The sequence below is a fragment of the Portunus trituberculatus genome, chromosome 30 (genome assembly GCF_017591435.1).
Source record: "Portunus trituberculatus isolate SZX2019 chromosome 30, ASM1759143v1, whole genome shotgun sequence".
Lineage (NCBI taxonomy): Eukaryota > Metazoa > Arthropoda > Malacostraca > Decapoda > Portunidae > Portunus > Portunus trituberculatus.
The window spans coordinates 8,662,397-8,685,607 of record NC_059284.1 but is presented as its reverse complement, the minus strand read 5'-3'; the positions used below and the strand labels follow the sequence as shown (position 1 = coordinate 8,685,607).

Below are 23,211 nucleotides of genomic sequence, written 5' to 3'. Positions count from 1 at the left end.
CACATAACTAGGGTACTTCAGCAGGTACATTACTACCTGCTTGCCTGTTATTGCTAGTATACCTGGACTACTATGATGTCAACCTACAAGAGCAGGAGGCAAGAATACGTGAAGCACAAATGGACGAAAGAAAATAGTATCACCAGTAGTTTATCAGACAAATTAACTAAGACATGTAACATTAGCCTATTATTAGGAAGAAAGATTGAATATATAACACAAATGAAGAAAAGGAAACGAATAGCACTAGTAGGAAGAGGTTAGATTACATTACACACAAATGAAGTACAGAATATCACAGTATTACAGAGAAGGAAAGTAGATTAGAATATATCACACACAAATACAGGGAAGATAATTGATAGATTAGTAGGAAGAGAATAGATAATGGAGCAGGAAACAATGAAAGACATGGTGACCTGGAAATACAAATACAGTACTCCATTTTGCTATCCAGGCACCAGCACATACATTCTTCCCTCAAAGGACGCCAAAATTTATCTAGAGGTGTAATGAAACAAGACTAACATAACTTTCATTTCTTGTAAATTCATCATTTTCATGTAAAGGTGAAAATACATTCTTTTCACCAAACCCATGTATTATTTCTTTTCTATACAGTGTTGACTAGATGTTGTAATTCAAGACTTAACGACCAAACTGGCATCTTAGACTTAATAGTAAAGACATTTCAAACACTTCTCATAATTTTGTATACATTCTCTTCAACTATTCTCTTTTGGGACTAGTATGGCATCTTCAGTGAGCCTTTCCTTGCTTCTCTTTATTTATTTATTTATTTCATCTGCTATGCTTTTCCAGTATCCCTCTCAAAATAAACAAACTTGATGCATCTTCTCTGAGAATTTTTATATCATGTACTGTATTTGAAGCAGCAGTGTCCATCCATAACACACACTCAACAATCACCTTACCAGAGCAGACAAACACTCACACAGCTCAGGCTAGTACTAAAAAAAAACTGCCCTCTCACCACAATAATTTTCAAGGATCACAAACAGTTAGGCAAATTCTCAAGTATTTCTCCTGTTGGTAATATGGAAATCTTGTGTACTTGTCACTGGAGGCATAAAAGCAGCCTTGAAAAAGCTGTGTAACTTCAACTGGAGGCTTGTAGTGGAGGTGCAGTGTAGAAGTGTCCTTAGTCTTGCATGCATCACTTTAAGCCTGCAAGCCACACCATCCATCCAAGTCTCAGAACAAAGCTAATATGTGCCAGATTTGAGACACAACTGAGATAACAAGATGGGAAAAAGAAAAGCTCTGTCATACACCAGTATACACAAAACCAGACAATCTCTCTCTTTCTCATCTCTCCCTTACTGTCCTCACTCAACACACACACACACACACACACACACACACACACACACAAAGGTAAGCTTGCCATGAACACTTGAACAGACTATATAGAAGCAGTCAGCACTTCAGAAAGCACTCACTCCCAAGCAGCAACAGTGGAAAGCTATCACATATTTGGTGTTCATATATAAAATTACAAATACCCAAGAACAAGACTGACTCAAATGGAAAGATGGACAGAATTTAGTCACAAACAAGACAACATGCCAGAGAAGACTTCACAGATGAGGAGGACAAGGAGTAAGCAAGCACAAGGACTAAGGAATAAGCTACACAGTGGTCTCAGTAAGGATCTTTAGGAGGTTGTTACGGGCTTGTGTCAGCGCCTTGAAAGCCTCCTCTGCGCCTGCTGCCTTGCACTTGTCAGGATGAACGAGAGCTGCCAGCCGCCGGTAAGATTTGTTTACCTCCTCCCTATGACCAAGAGAAAGACATATTTCAATCAATCAATAACCAGCATTCATGTCTGGTTAATCTCTTCCCTATGACCAAAGAATGCAGTTAAGACATGTTTCAGTCAATATCAAGAGAAAAAAGCCGCCATGGTACAGTGAAACCATGCGTGCTTTGGGGTCCAAGGGCTCTCCCAGCACATGGGTTCCAATCCTATCTGCGGTCTGAGTGTAGGTTGGGCTTCCTCACTAGGGGCAATGGTTTCCTAGCGGATGGGCTTTGAGATAGGAGGTACCCCTAAAAGTATCCCCTTTAGCCCGTAAATTCCCATGAAAACCCCACATTGTATAAATAAAAAAAAAAAAAATAAATAAAATAAATAAATAAATAAATAAATAAAAAAAAAAACAATGAAGCAAAATTCTTCTGGGCCGCCGTGGTACAGTGAACCATGCATGCTTTGGGGTCCGAGGGATCTCCAAGCGCATGGGTTCAAATCCTGTCCACGGTCAGAGTGTAGGTTGGGCTTTCTCACTCGGGACAACAGTTTCTCATCAGGTGGGCTTTGAGATAGAAGGTACCCCAAAATGTACCCCCTTTAGCCCGTAAATTCCCGTGAAAAGCCCACAAAAAAAAAAAAAAAAAAAAAAAAAGGATATTTCAGCCAGTCAGTCAATAACCAGAAGCTATGTCTCTTCACAATGACCTTTCCTTCTTTCCTATGCAGTTAAAAAATATTTCAGTCAATAACCAGCTTCTATATCTTGCTTTCTTCTTCCTTCTGACCAAAAAAGATAATGTTTCAAGCAGTCAACACCAAGCAGTAATATCATTTTAACCTCCAAGTGGCCAACAGAACAGTTAAGACATATTTCAATATGACATTGAGATGGAGGAAAAACAATGAAATGAATAAAATATGACATGAATTGAAGTTAAATCACAGAATAAACACAAAAAAACTGGAAAGTAAACAAAACCTGTCAGTACAATCAGGTCAAACAAAACAATAACACATAATACACTAAAAATAATAGCATAACAAAAATAAAGTAAAATAAATAAATCTCAGTGGGCCATTTAGTTTGACTGCTTGTTACCATTAGCCAGTTTTCCCCTCTTATATAAAAAAAAATAAATAAATAAATAAATAAATAAATAATAAATAAACAGCAAAACAAGAGTCCATCAAGCAAGAAGCAGTGAGAGTCCTTACTTTGAGATGGAGCGGCGAGTCAGTCCCATCTTCTCAAAATCGTCATTTAAGTGGATTAGGCGGTGGATGGCCTGCTGCACCTCAGGATCCACCACTCCACCTGGTGATCGGATGCCGTCCTTCAACTGGAGAGCCTGAACGAACAATGTCTGCCGGAGAGAATGAAAGCATATGAGTGATTGAGAATAGTGATGAAGTATTAATGGCAGTGAAAGTCTGAACGAAAAATGTCCGTCAAGAGAGAATGAATGCGGATGAGTGATTGTGAATAGTGATGATGGATTAATAGCAGTGAGATGCTTAACAGATCTGGGATAAGAACAAGATGTATGAATGAAGACTACTAATAATGCTAGAGTCATTGTGAATAGTGATAACCCAATACTAATCCACCTCCTTTCCATAACCCCAATAATCCTACTCCCTCCCACAAAAACTTATCATCCTACCCACTCCCATAACCCTACAGAACTCTACTCCTCATCCCATAACCCAACATATTCCTATCCCCTCTCCCATAACCCCCATCATTCAACCCACTCTCATAACCCCACATTATCACACTACCCTTATAAACTCCTACCAGCTCCCTCACTCACATGGAAGGCCTGAGTGATGCCATTCCCAAGGGCAGCTGAAGTTAGAACATGGGAGAACTTGTGCTTATCTGCCCATCCCTTGCCATCTGCCTCAGACACCTGCCGTCCCCCAGTGCCTCCTGTGTCTGTGCGAGTGCCACACACTATCACAGCTGCACTCCAATCGTCCATTCTGAAAGTAGGGGAAGGTTTGTGGGTATTCCTTTATATATACTAGAATAGGTGTGTATTTCTAGGCTTCAGAGAAAGGGATAAGGTTATTCTTTTCAGTCTCAATGTATTTGTAGGTCTTTTATAATGAAATGACTGCTTATAATTGAGAAGTACACATCAAACATCACTTGAATATTAATAATTGAATTTAATAAGATACTTTTACATCTAATTCTTATCTCCAGTTTGACAGGACTAAGAATGTGAAAGAGGTGTGGGAGTGTGTGGTGTCTTGTCTGTGCCATCCTGTGTGGGAATGCCAGCCAGGTATAAAGAGTGGTGGATGGAGTATTCAAAACATTACTGAATATGTATCAATATTCATGAAATAATTATCAGAAAACATACAATTTGCTCATTTTGGATTCTTGCAGATCATTTGCATTAATATTCATGAAGATAATGTCATTATTTAGTTACATAAAGATCTTTGAACACAACCACACTTCTCTAGACTGTTCAGTTAGTACATTGTTAGTATACTCTTTATGTACATGAGTGTAGACAGAGGCAAGAGATCAAACACATAACACGCTACTGTTACAACCGGACTGACACTAGAATGGTGAGGAAACGAGGGTAATGCCACAAACCTTGGTGCTGGCGAAGTGCTATGCCGACCACTCCTCTCCTCCTCACCCACCTCTGCTCAGTGGAGACCAAGTGAAAGCATGTTACAAATTTACACTGACATTACCTGCCTCGCGCACACACACACACACACACACACACACACACACACACAAAAGTTGCTAGCCTCATGATCATCTCTCACACAGACATCTATAGATACATAAAACATTTCCAAGAACAAAAGAGGATGGTTCTGGGGACAGTTTTCTCTCAATTCCAATAATTTCTTTAAACTTTCAAGTACACATGCACACTGGCATGCGGGAGCATGCGCGCACACACACACACACACACACACACACACACACACACACACACACACACACACACACACACTGTAAATATGAAGGTGACTGATCTATAAACATGCTAATACACATCAGTAAACATTATCATTAGTATAACACAGACAATGGTAAAAACAATCAACTCATCAAAACACAACAGAATCGCTACAAAAACAGTTATATCAGCCAAAATAAAATGAGGCAACATAAAGACACTCATATCAAGAGTCGGTTAATTTGTTATTTAAGTGTGTTTCTGTACCTGAGTTAACATTAAGCACCATTCACCATATTCTGAACACCTTTCATTATTTTCATATGACCAGTGGTGCATCAGTGTGGCTTCCTAACCCTTCACTCTCTTAGGGGTTAAAAAGCCACCAGGTACAGAAACAAGGAACACAGGTAAGAGTCTACATTAGTACTTCTCATCCTGTGTAGAGACAAGCAACAAACACTCACGGTCCCAAGTTGTGTCTCAGCTCGGCCAACCAGGCGTCCAGAGCAATGAAGGAGGACCTGTCTGTCACATCATAGGCCAGAAGGATCCCCTGCATGTCTCGGTAGAACTCACTCCGTACCTGTGAAGTACATACATACCCTGTTACTGTTGGATCACTCTTATTCTCCTGTGTTTATTAATGATTCAGTGCAGTGTAGGCCAGGGTAGGTAAATGAATGGTTCCTGATGAATCTGCAGTGTTTCTCATTAATCCAGTGTGGTATATATTAGAATAGATTAAAAAAAAAAAGTTATTGTTAAATCTGTAGTGTTTTTATTAATCTAGTGTAATGTAGGTCAGGGCAGACAAATGAGTGGAGTTGCTATCGAATCTGCAGTCTAATTTAGTGTAAGGTAAACTGAAATAGGTAAACATTATTGCTGAACCATGTTTTTAATTAGTCTAGTGTATTGAAAACTTAGGAGAATAAGGATATAAGTAAATGTAATATGATTCCTCAACATATGTTTCCCATTCATCTAAACCAGGGTAACCTTATAGGATAGGATAGACTAATAGAAAGTTAATGATTACTAAATTTTCTACACTTGTTTTCTCATTCATCCAGTGTAGATCTGAAAAAAGGTAAACCAAGAAGTTACTATACACATACATCTGAACAAAACACCCAGTGACAGCCCCCAACACACTTTCTCAAACAGTGGGCTGCCGCAGTTATCAAAAGAAGTACACCTGACACTTTCCTGCTATCAAAAGAAGTACACCTGACACTTTCCTGCTTATGAAGACAATTTTACTCTAACTGTAGACCTGATAGCAATATACAGAGTGATGATTGGCATGGAAAAAATGGATAGGGAAGATCTGTGTATGTGGAATGAAAGAATGTCGAGAGGGCATGGGAAAAAACTAAAATGGCCACTTATAGGAGAGATGTGAAAAATATAGCTTCCCTCATAAAAGCTGGACATTAATAGATATGGAGACGGGACAGCACGAGCATAGCTCTTTTCCGTATGTTACAATTAGGTAAATTACACACACACACACACACACACACACACACACACACACACACACACACACACACACCTCCTCAAACAGTGGGCTGCCAGAGGTGTCAAAGAAGTGTACTGACACTTTCCTGCCATCGACCTCGACTGCCGTGGAGCCATAGTCAATGCCCACTGTGGGGACATACTTGTTGACGAACCTCTTCTCGCAGTACCTCTTGATCAGGCAGCTCTGGGGGACAATGGTTAGGTTAGACGTAGAAAAGACGTATGAGTGAATGTGTGAATACTTAGTGATAAGTGTGATTATGTGAATTACTTTGTCATAGGTGAGTGAATGCATGAAGAAAAGGGTTGATAAATGAAATGAAGATGTATTAAGAAAGAAAAGTGATAAAATTCAACATAAAATATAAGACAAGGACAATAATTCAAATGCCAATGAAATGAATTGATGAGAAATTAAAGAAAAGAGAGGAAGAGAGAGAGATCAAATTTATTAATCAGGAAAGTAGAAAGACAGAACAAATATCTGACACAATATTCCACAGCAACACAGTACAGGCCAAATCTTACCTTGCCCACGCCAGGATTTCCCAAACTCAAGATGCGAATTCTTGATATCGGCTTTGACCCGTTACGGCCGTCCATTGCAGTGCTACTTCACATCAGTGACCCGAGGTGTTGTGGCGAGACCCGGTGATGATGCAACCTGGAGTAGTAGTGCGGTGATTATCCAACACTGCAACCACCACCATTAATATCAATTTTGCTACATCAATACCATCTTTATTGTTTTTAAAAGGTATCAGTTTTTACCTACATGACTTGTATTTATTTAAAGAAAATATTTACCAAATAAAATGCTAAGTATTACTACCAGCACCCCCACCACTAGTACTGTCACCAGTACTCTTACTATCACCACTGTGTTCTACCACTACTAAGATAAAAAAGCAAGTGTGTCATTTCTGCTACTGCTGCTGCAGGAAACGAGTTAAGAATGAATCACCACTGATACCCATCACCACTACCACTACTACCACCACCACTAACAAATACATCTCATTTATCAGAAATCCTTAAACAAGGCAACGCATTGAAAACTTTGAACATGAAATTCTGAAAATCTGGCATAGGAAACCTTCAAAAGTCACACGCACAGGTGATTGAACCCTCAGAAAACCCCAAATACTCTTAACTCACCTGATACTTCCTCGTCTCCCGGTTTTTATTTTCCCTTCCTCGCTCTGTTTTGAGACACACACAAGTTTATAGGCTGATTTCACAATAGGAGCAGCGCGTGTGAGTTGTTGGGTATTATTCAGAGGCTGAAAATACTTGACTGACAAGGAGGCACCCAGCAGCTGACTCTGGGAAGAGAGAGAGCCATGTGACTATCTAGATGCGCAGCAGTGTTGCCAAAATGTGTAGCAGTGCTTCCCAAACTAGGGAGAGTCCACCCAAGTAGGAGGGGGACGTGAACTCTTTTGCTAAAAAAAATAAATAGAAAAATAGAAAATACGGTTTGATATGAATGAATAAATATATAAATAAATCCACGAACAAGTATAATAATTATATAGTCTATATCTATCAACTGATTGTTTCATTCGTAGTAATACAAACGAAAATCAGTTTTCATGAACAGTGCTAAGATATGAATACAAGAAAAACATATAATTTCATATAAATATAAAATAGAGGGGGCGGGGGCTTGCAGGTCTACGTACTTCCATCCTATTCCTTCAGCAGTCAGCACCACTTGCACATCTCACTCCTGTCTCTGCCTTTGAATCGTTAGCTCCTGTAAAGGACAATCAAAAGACAAGCAGAAAAAAAAAGAAAAGAAAAGCAGTATCTGTTTATTAATCATCCCTGCACCAAGTATGTCATTTTCTCAAGAAACTCCTTCACAGCCTCCCAGCCTGAGGCTATGATGAGTCACCACCTTGGCAGTCACGTCATCAGATTGCGAGGATAAAGCAGTAACTCTGCTAAATTAAGTAAATTATTTGAAAAATTACCTATAGAAAAACGAACCCACGGCCGACTGCATGTTATTTTATGACTTGATAAATACTTTAACTAATATTCAAAACATGAAAACATCTCATGTCAAACACATTTTTTTAATGTGTAAATCAAATATGTTAATAGTATAAAAACATTTTCACCTAAAGAATCCTAAAATGTCCATCCATTTTCTTTCGCGAGTATTTTAACACATTCTTCAGAGTCTGAGCTATCTTTTGAGGCATTCTACAACGATTTAGACCATCAAACAAAAAGGTAAACAAATGAAATATGAAAATATAAAATATATGTTTAACAGGACTAAACGCCATTTCAAAGTCCACATATTTGACTCAATAGGGTGCTTCGAAAGTTGTCATACTTCTCTAGTGAACTTATGTATACTTACCCTTTCCAATAGAGAATAAATCCTGAATCCCTTAAAAGAGCATAGACGATTCTTTGGTACCATAAAGCCCCAGTTATAGCTTGAAATGAAAAATCTCCAAATGGGAAATGGAAAATTTTGACCTTTGAGAAGGCACTAAACACCACATATTTCCCAGACATAGGCGCGCACCACACTTCAAAGAAAACAAAATATTCATAGAAGCCACAAAAACATACCATGTAAACTATACATTATCGATAAAGAATATATGAAAATAAAGTATTGGAACCCCAGGCTGTGGCGGGCTGGCGGGCATCGGGTGGTGAGGGGCCAGGGGCCAGAAGGCGGCAACATCACTTCGTTGTTCTTACCACCTATTCACTATTTGAACTGTTATCACTCTCATATGTAAAGGAAACCTAAAAATAAGTGAATGGCCTTAAAAATACGGTAACAATTTGTGACTGGTATGTATGGGTTCAAATTGATCAGAAGAACAAGGGTCTCTAAGATGAGAAGGGTAACGAAAGCCAACTTGCTGTTCATTCACCATCACCACCTCCAACCACCACTGCTACTACTATTACTACTGGCGCCTTGTTTGTGATGGCAGTACGTGTCTAGTATACATGGCTATTACTACATCTGTAATCAAATAAATAAATGAAATACAGTAAGCAAACACCAATGTAAATTGCACAAATCCATCATCACACAAATATAAATTAATAAAACAAAATTAATTATAAATCATCCAGTGGTCAGAGTCTATCTCCCTCTCCCCTCAGACCCCTCCCCATTGCTTTTCCTCAGAGTGAGAGACTCACAGGCAGTTTTGTCTGGTCAAGTTGTAAGCTTTACCCTAAATACACCCCTAACATTACCGTGTTTGCCTTAAAATGGCCCTGTTTGTTAAAAATCTATCTATTAAAGATAATTTATGTGCAAGAAATATTACCATAATATGTATGGTGATGAAATAATATTATCTTGAAATGAGATAATGTTATCCTGATAGTGCTTCAGTTACCCTAAAATAAGGTAATTGCCCTGCACCTGGCACCAGTGCTGAAGTTTCAAGTGACCAAGTCGGAACTCAAGAGTCTGCATGGATGGTACTTACTTGTGGGTGGATGATCCCTGCATCAGCACAACAACAGTTGCTATATTAATTAGCTTATTATTTAAAAAGAAAATTTGCTAGCAGAATGATAATGATACTATTACATAGATATAGGTAGTACACCTTATCCTGTACTTTGTAGTAATGATATAAGTAGCTATAAAGTAATATGAATCCTGCTGGTTCCTCATTGCTGGGAACTATTAGATGAAATTTTGATCAAGAATGTCCTAACCAGGGTAAGGCTTGTTACTATATGCTTGTTTCTTGTTATTAATGTAACAACCATAAGCATAACCAATGTGTCAGAGGGAAATAGCCTTAATAATTATACACAGCTAGGTGTGTCAGCTGGTGTCCTTAAAATTTCTTTTATGCTAAAAAGTAGACTAAAACACAGAATCCCATGTTCTATATTTATTTTTGGTAAGATATTATGTTTAATGAAGGGATAAGTTTTTACAAAATTTACAAATGAGCACACAGGATATATACACTGTACATGGTAATAATAATTATCATCATATTGATTCTTACATCCAATCCAATGAGTCAAAATTTTTCTCTTCCACGCATGACTCGAGAATGAATGAGATCTGAATTAAAACACCTTTTTTAACAATCACTGTAAAACTTGGAAACACTTTGCTATTTGGCTGATTTGATGCATTAAATCATCTCTCTGACTGGTCATGATCATTTGACAGTAATAATAACAACATAAGTGACCAGCCATTTTTCTTTTTAACACTGTAGCTTTGTAACTTTTTAACACTTTGCTTTGTCTAATTAAACATATTACATCTACTATTTGGCCAGTCTTTTAAATTTCATGATAAAAGAGCAGGCTGGCCATCCTTATTTAATTTTTCATTACAATTTGGCTAATTTGGCAGCGTATCCTCTGCCTGACCACTCCTGCAGTACAGCCAATGTGACAATTTGACAGTAGCAATACTATACCCCACACAGAGTAGTGACCAGCCATTCCTATACATTCCCCCACAAACCACTACAGTGTAACCTTATGATGTATGAAATGAGTCATGAAGTCTACTGGATCTACTGAATAACCATAATGAATGTGAAAAAATGAGTTCTGACCACAAACACTATAAAGAAAAAAAAAAAAAAAAAAATAACTGAGTAGTGTTTAGGTACCACCAGTCAAAGAACTGTACAATAAAGCTGAAGTAGTGTGTGTGTGTGTGTGTGTGTGTGTGTGTGTGTGTGTGTGTGTGTGTGTGTGTGTGTGTGTGTGTGTGTGTGTGTGTGTGTGTGTGTGTGTGTGCATATCTGTGTGTATGTGGATGTAAAATTATTCTACATATCAAAAGAGAGCAAAGTCAAGCTGTATAACGATAGTAATAATAATAATAATAATAGTATGCCTCAAAATATATATCATTATGAGATTCACAAATATAAATCACAGAAATGTACATCGTTACAGCCACACGTACGTAAACCGTCACATTGCAGCCCCTCAAGGTAACAAACACACACAACAACGCCACACAACATAACGCAGCCCAGGAAATACACAATGCCACACATTTCTATTCTTCCCTGGCAATTGTCATCACCCTATCTCAACCTGTCTCACTTCACAATTCCTGCCCTTAACTAATCTGTCTCCCTTGAAACACACTCATCACTAAACACTTCTACTTCTTTCTGGCAATTATCATCACACTTCCATCAACTTATCTCACTTCACAGTTCTTTTTATGCATCTCTTACATGATTATTACTTGCCCCTCCCAAAAAATAAGGTGATCTCTATATGGTTTCCTTTAACATCATCTCTTCTTTATCTTATTCTTGGGAGTTATGGTTATTTTTCTCTCACACTGACATAAATCAACTTGTCTGCCTAAAAGCAAAATCACCACTGTATATTTCTACTGCTTTCTTGGCAACTTGCATCACCCTTGTCTCAGTTTATCCCAAGAAACATCCTCTCATCTACCATGCAATTCTCTGCCAGTTCTGGTTATCCTTCTCTAACACTAACTTTAACTTATCCCTTAAAAACCAGGGTGATTCTCATTCATTCCACTGGTAGCTCTACATTCTTCCCTCTCAAAACTTATCTTACAAAACACACAGCTCAGTTTTGGTCATTCTTTCCCCTGGCAGCTGTAATCTTTCTTCCTTAGCAAATCTGACCTCACCTCCTAGCACCTGTCTCTATTTCCTTATACAAATTCAACAAGGTAATTTCAATACAACTCCTTTACTAACTTGGTCACATCCACATAATGACCTCACTTCAAACCCCTGACCTACCATATACCAACACTTAAGATTTGTGACTTCATTTGTCTAATTCAAACTTGTTACTTGTTCTTTTCTTTCCATGTGTCCTTCTGCTCCCTTCCTGTCCCACAATGCATCTCAGCAAAGTCATAGGCAGTAACAGAGTAACCTGACACATTCATTCCCTCTACCTGGGATTTCTCCCTTAATCTTTAAACACGGAATCTTTTCACAGCAATATGCACTTGACAGTAAAAATTAATCAAATTATAATAAAAAGTGTAGTCTTCTATAAATGTCCAGAAAAAAATAATTATCAAATACAGATTATAAAATTTTGAGTCAGTAAAATGTTTAGAGATGACGGTAAATTAATACTAATAAAAAGGAACAAAATGACCAATTTAAGGGATGATCTGTTGAGAAATTCCTTTAGGCTTTATAAAGAAACTGACAGGAGATAAGAGTTAGCACTCAAAGATGATGAAAAAAAGTCTTAATTGGTCTTTAAATTGTGGAACTTTAAAAGGAGACAGGTAGGGGATAAGAGAGAGAGAGAGAGAGAGAGAGAGAGAGAGAGAGAGAGAGAGAGAGAGAGAGAGAGAGAGAGAGAGAGAGAGAGAGAGAGAGAGAGAGAGAGAGAGAGAGAGAGAGAGAGAGTTAAATATGGAAAGTGAATGTAAAAGGTTACTTAATTCCTGTTTATTACTGTATCTGCCTTTTTTTAAATTTTCTTCTTTTTGAGGATTTAAAGATGGCCAGTTATTTTTTAAAAATCTGCCTGAAATACAACTCATAGCTTTTTTAAAAACCATGAAGAATTACAACCATCAGAGAGTCTGGATTAGCATCCCTGATTTTGAATAATTACAACATACAACTAACGAATTAAAATATGCTTTGATTTCTTCTTAAGTCACTCACAAGTCGGTCAAGATCACATCGTAGGAGAATGGCACTTTGCAATATCACACTTTAATAAACTTTTATAATACTATCAATACTTACCGAGACCAGGATTTGCATCACCTTTCAAACACATAATGAGCGCCTGAAGATATGGAGGGTAACACTACCGAAAAAATTGATATAAAACCCAGCAGTCCTTTCTGTCCTGCTGCGGGAGATAAAAATGCAACCTGTGAGACAATAAAACCTTTGGAAAATCTGGTGCAAGTGTTGAATGAATGAACCGGTGAATGACGACACATTGTAACTCTATTATATCTCTTATGGGTGACGAAAAGTGCAATGTGTCCGGAAAGAAATCACCATGAAAGACATTATCGTCGTTATTATCAACACATGTAGGTACAGCCCTGGCTATCACACTCCAGAGCCTTAATACTATACCATTAAGGATTTCATGACTGTATATGTGTCTGGGGTCTTATTAATACGATTTGTAACTTCTAATGGTCTTGTATGAGTCTCCCCCAGTAACTTCTAATGGTTTTGCTCCAAATTTTGCGGCAGCTAATGCATACAGTGTCTATATGCACAGTAACACACCCATGCAACATCCTGAGAGTCACTGGGAGAATCCTTCAACTCATATGACTCAAGGTAAAAAACACAAACATTTTTCTTGGTAATGTACCTCCCAAAATAACAAAGTGGTTTACCGAGGAACATTCATAAACTCCTCCTGTTTTTTCTTTCTTCCTACAGCAACCTTAGCACACAAAACACATTCACATAAGTTCAAGTCAGCCCACATCATCTTTACTCTTCAAAAAGTTCCAAATGATATGCAAAAAAGCTGATCCCTTATAGCAAACACCTTTTACTGAGTCCCCCACAGGAAAGCTGGACTACAAACATGTGTGTGTGCCCAGAGAAACAAAGGAAGGAATAGGCAATAAGTAATGTTGCCAGAGTCTCAGTGGCAATGAGACAGAAACGTCGACCACACGGAAGATAAAAGGTGACAGGTATGTTTGACGGCGAGACGTAGAACTGACAACTCTGACTGACGGTGGAGCGAGAGGACTAAAACGGTCTACATCATCCTAGGTCACTCATGAGGGAAGGAAAACATTCACAGAGAGAACTGCTGAGTAATGAATGGATTAAAAAGTCGGCAAGATAAGTGAGGGAGGCTCACATCACCACAACCGCCGTGACCTCCTCCTCCTCCTCACACGGCAGTAGTATAGGTGGAGTGGGTGAGTGGCTGGAGAGGGATGGGCTGGTTTTCCTCCTCCTCCACCTCCAGACTGACATCTTCTGCTGACGCCAGGTTGAGGGAGACAGTGAACGGCTGCTGGCCTTCAAGGAGGGAGCGCAGGGGGGTGGCCAGCCGCAGCGCCATTCTCGTGGGTGTCAGCTCCAGCGTGCTAGACCTACAGGCACACCAAGGACACGTGACATACAGTGAGGGCTGGGTGGGGTTCTTCTCAGGGCGGCCCAGACAAAGCACCACTCATTCATTCACACAACATTCATACTGTTAATGTAGTTACTCATAGTTGTGGTTAATAAACTATCTATCTATCTTGTATGTAGTCATCTCTTACTCTTTCTCTCTACTTATTACCTCCAATGGTTTAACAATATGTTTTATGCTAATTCAAAGAAGTGGGTGATATTTACTCACAAGTGTCCATCTCTCTTTCTCTCTCTGAGCTTCAATATACAGCAACAGCCACTTCCATGCTAACACTAACTCTTAAGATGGTGCTACAGACCTCACACATCTCATACTGAACCCTCATACTCTTCCATGTTAATAATTCACTCCCACATGTTTGTTTCCATGAGCTGTACCTTAATCACAGTCACCGCCTTGCCTCAAGGTGGTGCTACAGACCTCACATGCCTCATACCAACCTATTATACTCCTGCATGTTTGTGCGCTGGTCAAGAGTCGCCATGCGGTCCAGAGTGGCAGTCATTTCCAGCGTGGCAGTGCGGGAGCGTCCCAGGGAGCAGTTCCCCCGCCGATCAGCTGTGCCAGAGCGGGAGGCACTGCTATAGGGACCATCGAAGAGTGAGGGGTCATCATAGATAGAGCGGTCATGGGAGAGAGAGGAAGAGCGGGAGTCTGAGGCGGGAGTCTCATCTTCCCCCACAGAGGTGACGGTTGCCACCACATGAGGGGAATCCTCAATTGTTCGGATCAGCTGTGGGGAGAAGGAAAGTGACGTAATGAAGCCTTGGTTTATGAAAGCTTTTCTATCGTGTTTTATTTCTTACTTTGTCTCTATTTGTAATCTTCAACATATGTGTTGTTCATGTTATCCCTCCATTTGCTCCTTCATGTCACTATTTCTCACCTCATCTCACTATCTACTTGTCTATTTATTACATTTCTTTCCTACTGACACACAAAAATGTTAGTTGCCACCAGTACATTTCAATCAGCTGCATGGGAGAGGGAATAAGATTGCATTACTGCTGCAAGAAGGTCTTTATTATGATGGAATGCTTCCTCTCCCACTGAGAAACATAGGTGACAGTTGCTACAAATATGATAAAAGTTGTTTATTCTTTGGATGAACTGTAGAGAAGAGAGATGGCAATAATAAAAAAGACCAAATGAAGATGCTGGTCTCTATAAAATAAAGGATTATCAAAGTTTTGAAGTGTCTTAAAACCTCTTCAAGCATTTCATGATTAGGAGGAAATACAGAAGCAGACAGAGTTTGGAATCTAAAAAAAAAAAAAAAAAAAAAAAAAAAAAAAAAAAAAACTACTAAGAATTAACTCCTGTATTGGAGAGGTGGACTGAACAGGAGCGAGAAAATACAGAAAGCCTTGAGTGACGAAGCTAAAAAAAGAAAAAAAAAAAAAAAAAAGAGAGAGAGAGAGAGAGAGAGAGAGAGAGAGAGAGAGAGAGAGAGAGAGAGAGAGAGAGAGAGAGAGAGAGAGAGAGAGAGAGAGAGAGAGAGAGAGAGAAACATAAGGAACTGAGTTAAGAACTTTAAGATAACAGATGAACAGTGATCTTGACAATACCATCCTTTGACTTTCCCTAGAGACAAGCAGGGAGCCACACACCTGGACAGTGAGCGTTGCATCGAGAGGGATGGCTTCTGTTGCTTCCCTGTTGTGGATGATGACTGAGATGTGGGCAGGGTGAGGGATGGGTGGGGGGATGAGCAGCTTCTCTGGCACCCGACTCCCACACACTGGACAGAGATAGAGAATGCTGACTTAGAAATAGTGCTAGTATATCATAACTAAAGGGCTAAGAGAGAAAGAATACACACACCCAGCAACATCAGTATCATTATTGTAACTCGTAGAGACTGAGAGATATATCAAACACATTCGCTTAATAATGTCAATATCATAATTTTAAATAGCAGGATAAACATACATAATCCTTAACAAAAGCTCTACTGAATGCTAGGCTGCTGCTACACTCTTATTCATTGCTATAGCCACCCACTCCTAGCTACAGTCACCCACTCACTACTACACCCATCGATTCAATGCTCTATTCCTTAATTCACAGCTACACTCACCCATTCTGTGGCCGGGATTGAGTCTGAGTGAGAGTCTGGCAGCCAGGCTTGTCTTGCTGGCCCTCTGAGTAGGGACCCCATGACGTACCAGTGGTGTGAAGGACGACAGGTCAAGGTAAGGAGCGTGGACCTGTCAAGGGAGGTATGTAGAGTTGTGAATTGTAATTGTGTTGTAAATAAATATGAAGAAGTGATGCAAGGAATAATAGCTTAGTAAATAGATAAGTAGTTAGGATAAGGTAATATTTTGACATGAAGATCGGAAATGGAGGAGTAGATGGAGAGATGACAAACAAAAACTAGTACATATAAGGAAGATTACAAATAGAGAACTAGATAAAAACAAAATAAGAAATAAAATATTCAAGATTACAAAAGGAAAACTAGAGGGAGAGATAAAAAAAAAAAAAAAAAAAAAAAAAAAAAAAAGTGAAAGATTACACATGAAGAACAACCATAGAGAGACACATAAGGAACAGTAAGTGGAAGACAACAAGGTGAGCGTGAACTAACTCCACCTGTGACCTGACCCACCTGGATGTTGCCTCGGGGCGTGTGGACGGTCAGCTTCTCATCAAGGTCAGGTCGGTCTGGCATGCATCGGGTCATCTCAGTGTAGCGGGACAGACTAACACCATGGACCTGAAAATAACCAGAAAAACATGCCATTTTACACCATTAAGCATTACTTCCTTCTGCTGTCACACATATGAAGGAAGGTACACTAAAATCTGTCTATCTACATACCAAGCTAAGAATCCCACACAGGGCTGCCCAGACAAAGTACCACACACACACACACACATACATCATTCACACTCTTAGCCCTGTTAGTCTCTGGTGAAAAGGGACTTCGCTACTACACATAAACTTAACTACAGCAAGCCATATACACTCATAGCAAGGTTCTACAGCATACATTGGTTAATTTCCTACTCCATAATGGGATATTGTACTAAAATGATAATGTAGAAAGTATTGATTTTTTTTCCATACCTCCATCTGGAAACTTGTGTCTGATTCTTCCATAGGTGTGAGGAAGTCTGACGAGAATATTTCTGTGAATATCAGTGAAGCAAGACCTCCATAATCACCTGGAAAATGAGTAAAATAGAATCGATTAAGTAAAAGTGAAGGAATAATACAATAAATCAAGTACTTTCCTAACTCTCATTTGTTAAGAAAGGTTTTTAGTACTTTTATAATTTCATTTATTTCAGTTTCATGACTTTTAATGGTGTGGAGAATGCTTAGTATTAGGACCAATCTGTAAAATGCTTATACAGTATCATATAATGTAGTTTATCAGAGTTTAGAGCTTTATTACTTTAGTTAGTCCAGTTCCTCATCTTGTAACTTTGTCTTCATTCTACATCCTTATAACTTCCCACACTAATAATCACTTGTTTTGACTCACAAATTTGCTTTAGTTTACTTCCTCGTCATTTGCATCAACCTATTTATTTTGCCTTCAATTTACTGAATCCCTTGTTTCAGCCCATAATATTTCCTTCAGCTAATTTACCCAACATAAAGGATCACTTATCTAAACTCATAAACTCTTCTTCAATTATTTCCCAAACAATTTATTTCCTTATAACTTGTTCCAACTTTGCCTTCAATCCACATCCTTCCACATCCCCATCACCACCACTACCGCCACCACGACACCCACCTGGCGCCAGACCCTTGCTGTCCCACCACTCCTCCAGGGAAGCAAACTTAGTCTCCCTGTGCTCTGTTTTCCTCCTGCTGCTGCTTGCCCCACTCCTTTCATTGATCTCCACATGCCTCGTCCCAGCCGGCAGCGTGTGTGGCCGGCCTGACTCATTGTGGCTAGTGTTGGCTGCCCCCCTTGTTGCCACCACCTCCCCTGGCTGGGCGATGATGTGGGTCAACACATGGGTGGGGTAGAAGTCCTCCACCATTATTGTGCATTGCTTGAGGGCCAGCTTCAGGTCCCGGGTAGTGAGTTTAATCTTCGACCTGGGAATGGAGGGGAAAGTGTTAGATGAGGGAAAAAGAGGGTTATTGATTAAGTTTTGGTCTTACTATCTTACTTGTAAAAAAATGCTTGAGGGTGAGCTTGGGGTTTTAAGTAGTGAGTTTGATCCGTATAGGAGGAGTTACCTTAGTACATACTTTGTTTTTACTTTAGATTATTGTTGGGACAGCCTCTAGTGACATATTGAGATAAAAGAACATGTAACTAAGAAGGAGAAAAAAATGTGCCATTCCTTATATACAGATAAATAGATACACAGATTCATTATTTCCTATTGCTTCCTCTTCCTTGGGCATCACACAACACAAACAGGATAAAACAAACTTGCTAAACCTCTAACAAAAGTACAATTATTTCCTCACCTCACGTTGATGGGAAGCCCGAGTCCCAAATCTCTTCTCCTCCTGTCTATTTTCTCCTGCAAGGTGAGACACAGATCCCGCACCTCCCTCTCCACCAGGTCATAGCTCCCTGTCTTGCCAATCACCCCACTGAAGGGACCGAAGCACCGCTGAACAAACTCCCTGAGAAAAAATAACAAATTAGACGACATTCCTTTATTTATGGATACTTACTATGATACTAAATATTAATCATAGCTCATTACACTTATCAAATTATTATATGTACTGAAGAATCTTAAGTTATCCATATTCTTTCTTCTCTTCCTTTTTATCATCATTATCTCATCCAATGTCCTTATTTTTTATACATGTCAGTCACCCTCTAACCTGACCGAACATGCCAGACAGTCACATAAACTCAATAATGTGAAGTAATACGGAATACTAATGTCTAACAACATTCTTTTATTCTTTCCTCATACATATCAAATCACTCAGTCACAGTATAAGCTTACCACACTTGCCAGACAGTCACACACACACTCAGTAATGGCAAGACAACACAGTAAGGTCCTCAAACTCACATGTAGGCTGCCAGGGGCTTGTATATGGTGGACTCTGTCTCTCTCTGGTACACAGCCAACTCATCTAGCTCCAGCCTGGCTTCAAATGCTGCTATTGCTTGCTCACAGCTTATCTGGAGGGAGGATTAAGATAGTGATCTGTAGAGGCAATATCACCATCATCCCAGTGTGTGTGTGTAAACCTTAGTTAACTTTGATGACATGTAATAAAGGAAAACAAGGATTAGCATAGAGGCAATCACAAGAGACAATATTATTAATCTAACGTATGTACAAATCTTACAGGCAACAGGTAAAGAGAGTACCAAGAGAAAGATAAACAAAACAGTCTCCTACAGACAGCTCACCTGGTAGTAGAAGTTGTTGTGGAGTCCTGGCCCAGCGATGCGCTTCACCAGGAAGCTGTCTGAGGCGGGGATCCTGCCACGCTTCTTGATCACCAGGTGGAACATGACAGTGTCCCACACATGCCGACAGCCGCGCCGTACCAAGCCCCCTGTGGATGAAAGGGAGTGAAGGAATTAGCTGGATTCATTATAGGAGAGTAAACTGTACTACTTCAGCTTAGTTATAGAAATTGTAGGCATGTGTTCTATACTTTTAGCAATGTAAGGGACTGACGGATTTAGTTGGTTCAATTATGGGGGCAAATTTAGCTCACTTCATTACACAACAGAAAACTTCATATAACACTTTAATTCATGTCATTCTATGAGAAAAAATTATGTTTTTTGAGAATTCTGAGCAGATAATTTTTTATTGATTAATGAAAAGCTGTACTTTATCCTTTTTTTTTTTAACTCTTTTTCATATCAGAAAAGAATACATGTGTCCAAGATATTTCCCATAAGAGACATCATTTACTGAAGAAGGAAACAACTATGATACAATACAATAATGTCAATGCTACACTTCTTCAAAAGGAATATTAGACTAGTATATAGAAAAACAGACCACCACCACCACCACCACACTACTATCACACTTACACAGCAGCACAACAGCCGAGAGGACAGGACAGATGAATATGATTGTGAAGAAAGCAAAGACAGCCTGAAGGAGACCCAGGACCAGGAGGTGGAGGGCCAGTGCCTGCATGATGGGGCTCCACTTCCTCAGGCCTGTTGGGGAGTCCAGGTCGTAGATGAAGATGCAGGCAATATGAGTCAGAAGAACACACATCGGCACCCTGGGAAGAGACAAGAGGAGAGTTAGTGTTGGTAATTTATCGTACATACAAATTACATAGCATTAAGAAATCATATGACATCCTGGTATAGATAATAAACAATACACCATTAACAAAAAACATTAACAGCTTGGTATAGAGTTAAAGAATGTGATTATCTTATACAAACTACATATCAATGAGAGAAAACAAACTAACACCATTTCAGTACCATTCACACATACATATACAAATCATATAACATATTAAGTCATATACACAAACAACTTAGCATTAACAGAACACATAACATCAACACCATGGAAAATACTAAGTTTAGAGTTTCATTATATACAGACCCCTTAACCACTTCAGTACCATGATGCATTTCCATATTCATTCTGATTATGATTTGGTGATTTTATACAGCTTCAGAAACTTATGTAAGCATTAAAATAGTGAAGACTCTGGCCATTTATCTTCTGATCTCCATAGACCCTTCCTAATGTCAATAAAATGGTCTAACTGTACACAAATCTCAAGGTAAAAATCTATCCTATTACTAATGGAGTTAAAGAGGACTAAAGGTTGAGGCAAATAGTGATACATTCATACACTCCTTCCCTGGCCAGACTAACCAGAGAGGCGCAGCAACAGCGATGGCCATTGACCCCATGGAGACAACCAGGCAGGTGAGCGGGAATATAGTGGTGAGGAAGAGGGTCCCCACAATGCCCTTCATCACATAGTTCCACATGCGGTTGATATGTCGCGTCACACTCTTGCCAATGAACCCTGGGAGGCGAGTAAGGTGTTAGTATAGAGGCAAAGTAAAGCTAGTGTGGCTTAACCTTATCTTTTTGTTATGGCTTAAATATATCACTAGTAATCTTAAATATGGATGCATAAACATCCTTCCTGAAAGCACCAAATTTTTCCTACTCTTCCTCTCTTTCTCATACATTAACTAAAGATGTCTGTTTGTCTTTCTCTCTTCCTGATTCACAAACTGAAGACCCTTGCCACTCATGCTCTCCCTCTCTCCCTCACACCAAGCCCCATCTGAACATTGACACTCCAGGCCCACATGGCAGTCCCACACAAACCTGTATCTGGCGTGGTCTCGAAGTGCGTGCGTGACTTGGAGATGTGACGCCAGAGTGTGGTGAGTCGAGAGGCAAGCGTTGGGGTGAGTGAAGCCTTGCTGGGACACACTGTTCCATTCACCTGTTGGAAATATGATTGTGTTATCCATTTTCAAGTGAGAGGTGGTATGTGGCATTTATTTACTCATTGCACCTGCTGTAGTCATAAGATTGGATTAAGTGCAGGATAAGGATCAGTTTTATTGTGAAGGGACCTTGCTTTGAAAGTACCCTATATTTGCTGTAGCCTCAGGATTGGAGTAGGTGTAGGATAGGTATCAGTCTCATTATAAAGGGATGTGTGTAAACCAGTGAATGTTGTAGGGCATAACTATGGATGAATGTGGCTAACTGTGTGGTAAGGTAGTTCATGAGACTGTCCCTTTCTACTGGTGGCTAAGAATGTAAATGATATATGTGTGTGTGTGTGTGTGTGTGGGGAGGCACTTTATCTTAGCAAATCTGTGTGAGATTGCTGTGGGTATTAAAAAGTTTTATTACATATTCAATAATACATTTTGCTGTGAGTTATCTTTCAAAATCATTATCTAAGTTCATACCAAATTATAATATCAAGTTCAGAGAAAGTTGTAGTAGTGCAAGGGTTAAACTTGGAAGGAAGTGAGGATGGACTGACCTGTGACAACTCAAAGTCGGACATGAAGGGTTCCCGGTACAGCAGCGCCCGCAGGCTGACCGGGGAGCACAATGGCAGCCAGATCTGTGAACCAACATGTGGAGAAGTGAGTATTCTTAGTTTACTATGTAAGGAACCCTCCTTCACATTTACTCCAAAGAAAAGAGGATGTTATTATGTTCTTCAGGATCACTCACAGTTACTCTTATGTTCTTTAGTTCTTCAGTCACTAACCTTAAAGATGAAAAGTCCTATATTCTTACATAAAGGTCCCACAGATACACACCCTCACTTGAAAAAATGAAGCATTCTTAGTAAGTTCATCAAGGTCACACACTCACACACTCACCCAAAGAAAACACAAGCATCATATTTACAAGTAAGACTCCTACACACCCTCCCACTCACTCACCCCAAAGAAGAAGAGGGCGTTGGAGCTCCAGGCCCAGGTACGGTGCAGGAAGTTGAACCAGCGCCAGAAGGGCCAGCGTGTGGAGGTGGTGCGGATGAGTTGCTTCTCCAGCAGGTAGACTGGGTGGTTGGGGTCAGTTCTTGGGGTGGTGATGCAGGTGGGGGAGGATGCCAGTACAGTAGGGATCAGCTCACTCTCTCCCTGGAAGGTTCTGCTCACCACATAGTTGCTTGGGAACCACACCTGCGCCCGCCACTGGAACACTCGCATTGCCACTTTCAGGTTCTTGAGTTCATTAAGGAGCACTGGTTCTCTCTGGAAGTTGAGAGGTAAAGACACATGAAAGACACACAAGAGCAGCATTTGATAAAGAAAAGTAGGATTAGGAAGGGCAGTGAGGAGCTGGATTGTAAAGAATGTAAAGGAACATACAAGAGAAGCATTTGGTAAG

The 23,211-nt window shown here is 39.7% G+C and overlaps 2 protein-coding genes across 2 annotated transcripts in view; both read right to left on the bottom strand.

The window, feature by feature from the left end:
• Window positions 1-524: 524 nt before the first annotated feature.
• Window positions 525-7,607, bottom strand: LOC123510770 (dnaJ homolog subfamily C member 27-like). Its single transcript, XM_045266134.1, has 7 exons — window positions 7,408-7,607; window positions 6,778-6,913; window positions 6,281-6,433; window positions 5,187-5,305; window positions 3,592-3,763; window positions 2,993-3,141; window positions 525-1,797 (listed from the first exon to the last, which is right to left on the bottom strand). Exons 2-7 carry the CDS (start codon window positions 6,850-6,852, stop codon window positions 1,653-1,655), a joined length of 813 nt encoding a protein of 270 aa, XP_045122069.1. The 5' UTR covers window positions 6,853-6,913; window positions 7,408-7,607; the 3' UTR covers window positions 525-1,652.
• A 2,528-nt stretch (window positions 7,608-10,135) lies between these two features.
• LOC123510768 overlaps window positions 10,136-23,211 on the bottom strand; it is a 64,861-nt gene continuing 51,785 nt past the window's right edge. The window contains 15 exon segments of the mRNA XM_045266129.1: window positions 10,136-14,338; window positions 14,826-15,118; window positions 15,996-16,126; window positions 16,466-16,595; window positions 17,000-17,107; window positions 17,462-17,559; window positions 18,141-18,451; window positions 18,833-18,994; window positions 19,399-19,511; window positions 19,746-19,894; window positions 20,388-20,587; window positions 21,205-21,361; window positions 21,673-21,793; window positions 22,349-22,432; window positions 22,761-23,075. Coding sequence (XP_045122064.1) covers window positions 14,134-14,338; window positions 14,826-15,118; window positions 15,996-16,126; window positions 16,466-16,595; window positions 17,000-17,107; window positions 17,462-17,559; window positions 18,141-18,451; window positions 18,833-18,994; window positions 19,399-19,511; window positions 19,746-19,894; window positions 20,388-20,587; window positions 21,205-21,361; window positions 21,673-21,793; window positions 22,349-22,432; window positions 22,761-23,075 — 2,577 coding nt within the window. The 3' untranslated portion in view covers window positions 10,136-14,133.

Bases quoted from the DNA above. Each gene is read 5' to 3' on its own strand.
- LOC123510770 (XM_045266134.1), bottom strand. From the start codon at position 6,852: ATGGACGGCCGTAACGGGTCAAAGCCGATATCAAGAATTCGCATCTTG. The intron at 3,764-5,186 runs GTGAGTGTTTGT...CCCTACTTTCAG, and splicing joins CTGAGACACAACTTGGGACC to AATGGACGATTGGAGTGCAG. The intron at 3,142-3,591 runs GTGAGTGAGGGA...TCTCTCCGGCAG, and splicing joins GCATCACTCAGGCCTTCCAT to ACATTGTTCGTTCAGGCTCT.